We start from the raw sequence: 4,007 nt of genomic DNA, 5'->3' as shown, positions 1-4,007 counted from the left end.
GATCTCTGTGAGTTCGAGACCAGCCTGGTCTACAGAGCTAGTTCCAGGACAGGCTCCAAAGCCACAGAGAAACCCTGTCTCGAAAAACCAAAAAAAAAAAAAAAAAAAGAGGGGGAATGGCCTGGTAGTACAGGCCTATAATTCCAGGTATTTGGGAGGCTGGGATAGGATTACAAGATCAAGGCCTGCCTGGGTACCTCAACAAGACCCTCTCAAAATTTATAATACCTTTTAAAGGGGATTCCAGAGGAATGGAGAGATGACTCAGATGAGAGAATAAATATGAGGACCTAAGTTCAGTCCCCAGAACCAACATTTTAAAAACTAGCCAGAGGCTGGAGTGACAGCTTAGTGGTTAAGAGCACTTGTTGCTCCTGCAGAGGACCCAGGTCTGATTCCCAGGACCCACGTGGGGCTTCATGACCATCTGTAACTCCAGGTCCAAGAACCCATTGCCCTCTCCTGCCCTCCACAGGCACCAAGCATGCACTTGGTGCACACACATGCATGGAGACAAGACACAAACTATAAAACAAATGAATCTAGTGTTAGGAATATAATAAATTTAAACATCCTGGCATTATGGCATGTGAATGGGGGTGGGGCACAGGAAGAAGACATGGGGCTGAGGACAGGACAAGAGGGTCCCTGGGGCTCGCCAGCCAGCCAACCTGGCCTGCTTGCTGAGCTTCAGGCCGTTGAGAGAATGTCTCTCAACATAGGTGCTGAAGAAGGGCGGGGTGGAGGAGACGGGAATGGAGGACAGTTATCAGGAAAAAGCAAAGAAGAAGGGAGAAGGGAATCTGCTGCACACTTGTGAAAATGCCATCAGGATAGCTAATACCCTAGATGCTAATGTTTTTATTTTTGTGGGGGGGAAAGTTGAGAGAGGGTCTCTCTGTATAGCCCTGGGTGTGCTGGAACTTGCTCTATAGGCCAGGCTGGCCTCAAACTCAGAGATCCACTTGCCTCTGCCTCTGCCTCTGCCTTCTGAGTGCTGGGATTAAAGATATGTGTCACCATGTCTGACCTGATATTTTTTAATGTGGATAGTGCCTGAGAAATGACATGTGATGTTGTTCTCTGGCCTCTACACCGGTACACACATTACCTGCACATACATGAATACACACACACACACACACACACACACACACACACACACGGCAAGGAATGTAGCTCACTGGTAGAGCACTTGCCTAGAACATTCAAGTCCCAGTAGCAAAAGTAAAGAGGCAGTGAGCAGATATCTTAATCTTAATGAGGAGGGCGGCATGGAAACAAAGCTGTCCCTTTAAATAGGGTGACCAAGGAAGTCCCAACTGAGCAACAGACATTTCAGCACACACTTGAAGGACTTCCTCCCTTTTTTTGTGTGTTCTCTGACAGTGTGTATGTATTCTGTGTCTATGTGTGTATGCTTTCTGTGTGTGCACATGCTCTGTGTGTATGTGTGTGCATGTGTGTGTGCATGTATGCATGCTCTGGAACCCATTGTTTGGTCCTGCTTCTCGAGCTACTTATGTCTCCCTCACAGGGCCGAAAGCTCCTCTCTGGAAAAGCTGGTCACACTCACTTCGGAATGCTCGGAAACCAGGCCTGACTCGGGAGACTTTGGCGAGCTCTGTCAATGAATACAGAAACTGACTGTCACATTAAATAATAAGCCCTGGCAGGGACTGTTAGGATTTTATGCTCCTTCACAACTATGTTCTTTCATATTAAGCAAACTACAAATTTCCTTATTATAATGTAGTGATGCAGGAGGGAATCAATAAAGCCAAGTATCCTTACGTGTATACAGATATACAACGGATTCTTTGAACTGTAAAGTAGATGTAAAAAATTCAGTTTACAAATTACAGCCTAGGGGCTGGAGAGATGGCTCAGAGGTTAAGAGCATTGCCTGCTCTTCCAAAGGTCCTGAGTTCAATTCCTAGCAACCACAGGGTGGCTCACAACCATCTGTGATGGGGTCTGGTGCCCTCTTCTGGCCTGCAGGCATACACACAGACAGAATATTGTATACATAATAAATAAATAAATAAATAAATAAATATTTTTTTTAAAAAAAACAAAACAACAAATTACAGCCTATATAGCCTTTCTGGAAACATCCAAGCTTAGAATAGAGCGGTTCTTCCCTCTTATAATTTAAAGTGGGTGGTGGGTGGGCGCTTGTGCACGGAGGCCAGAAGAGGACACTGGATATCCTGCTTTACCAGTAATTCTCTGCCTTATTACCTTGAGACAGGTCTCATTCTGAACCTGCAACTTGGCATTTTCACCTAGGCTTGTCACCAGCAAACCCCACTGAGCCTGCTTTCTCCCATCTACCTCCCCCTGTATATACATCACTGGGATTTATAGACACATGTGGTCACATCTGGCTTTTTATGTGGGTGCTGGGAACTAAAACTAGGTCAGCCTGTTAGTACAGCAAGCACTCTTACCCACTGGGCAGTTTTCCTAGCCTCTTCTTTAAATGTTTGCTGTATATCGTTCGATAGTCTAGCCTTGTGAAGTATTTCAAGTACTGACAGGTGTGGCAGTATACTCAATCCCAGCACTCAGGAGGCAGAGGCAGGTAGATCTCTGTGAGTTTGAGGCCAACCTGGTCTACATAGTGAATTCCAGGACAGCCAGGGCTACATAGTAAGACCATGACTCAAAAATAAATAAAGAAATAAAATATTTTAAAGGTGCTAAGTACTGGTGGGAGGATAGACACCTGTTTTGTTGGGTTTGGAACTAATGGGAGAAGCTGGGGTGTGAGCTCTTGTTCTGTGACTTTCTGAGCCATCATAGTCTCTTACCACAGTTAGATCGGTCAACGCGGGAATTGGAGCTGGGCCTTGACTATGGAACTCCTACCATGAACCTGGCGGGGCAAAACCTGAAGTTTGAAAATGGCCAGTGGGTAGCAGGTGAGAGGCCCTCCTGTGGCTTTGGTGATCAGGATAGCAGAAGGAATCCCCCCCCCCCTTTTCACTCCTGTTCCATGCTTCCTTTAGACACAGTGATTAGTGGAGGTGTGGATCGTAGGGAGACTCAGCGCCTGCGCAAACGGAACCAGCAGCTGGAAGAAGAGAACAATCTCTTGCGGCTGAAAGTGGACATTCTGCTGGACATGGTGAGCAAGGCAATCTGGAAGGGACGCCTGGGTGTCCCCTTCAAGGAAGCTCTGTCTTGAGTCAAGCCACCTAACTGATTTCCCAAGGGCTCATTTGCTGGGTACATAAAAGTCAGCCTTGCCACTAAAAGCTGGAACAGGGATGTGTAACAATACCCACAATGCCTGTGCCTATGGAAGGGTGTCCTTTAGTCTAAGCAGAGGCTGACATTGGCCCAGGGGAAGAAGTCTATTATTCAGTGGAGAGTTTCTCGGATGAAGATGAAGAAGTATGTGAGCCGAATGCCCCAGGGTAGTGTCAGGAATGAAGATTAGGATGAAGGCATCTCAGGTGGGGGTGTCCGCTCATGGTATGGAGGTATCCTGCCTCACACAGACTTAGTGCCCAGTGCAGACCTGCTGAGTGCGCATGCCCAATTAACGTCAGTCTCTTGTGTCTCCTGGGCCTGGCGGTGCTTGCACATAGTGATGGCAGACGTGATGGAGCTGATGGGAAGCTTTCTTGTCCTGCTGGCTAACTGCTGTTCACCTTAGCCAACAGCAGGGCAACTGGCCTCAGTGTAGCATGAATTCTAATAGGTCTTAATAATAAAAGCCCAGAGTCAGATATTGGGGGACATGCTGCGAGATCAGAGAGAAGAAGCAAAACCACAGCCATCTTACCTACTCAACTTCCCAGCTGAAAAGAGACTAAGTTCCTGCTTCCTCCCACCTTATCACTTCCTGTTTGTCTGTACAGACCTCCAGACCTCTATGGTTAGCTAGCAGTAAGCTCCACCCTCTGATCTTCAGGCAAGCTTTATTTTTATTTATTTATTTATTCTTTTTTTTTTTTTTTTGTTTTTTTGCTTCATGGTTTTTTTTTGGTTTTGTA

General features: G+C 46.4%; 1 protein-coding gene across 3 annotated transcripts in view; it reads left to right on the top strand.

The window, feature by feature from the left end:
- Positions 1-3,208, top strand: part of Cby1 (chibby 1, beta catenin antagonist) — a 7,678-nt gene extending 4,470 nt beyond the window's left edge. For all 3 annotated transcript variants that reach the window (XM_050165808.1, XM_050165809.1, XM_050165810.1), the window contains exons 3-4: positions 2,822-2,927; positions 3,015-3,208. In XM_050165808.1, the coding sequence (XP_050021765.1) occupies positions 2,822-2,927; positions 3,015-3,193 (285 nt within the window). In that variant the 3' untranslated portion in view covers positions 3,194-3,208. The remainder of the gene's footprint in view (positions 1-2,821; positions 2,928-3,014) is intronic.
- Positions 3,209-4,007: the final 799 nt, after the last annotated feature.

The sequence above is a fragment of the Alexandromys fortis genome, unplaced genomic scaffold (genome assembly GCF_014885135.2).
Source record: "Alexandromys fortis isolate MF-2015 unplaced genomic scaffold, M_Fortis_MF-2015_v1.1 scaffold_157, whole genome shotgun sequence".
NCBI lineage: Eukaryota > Metazoa > Chordata > Mammalia > Rodentia > Cricetidae > Alexandromys > Alexandromys fortis.
The sequence above is the reverse complement of the archived record's forward strand: the minus strand, read 5'-3'. Positions and strand labels throughout refer to the sequence as shown.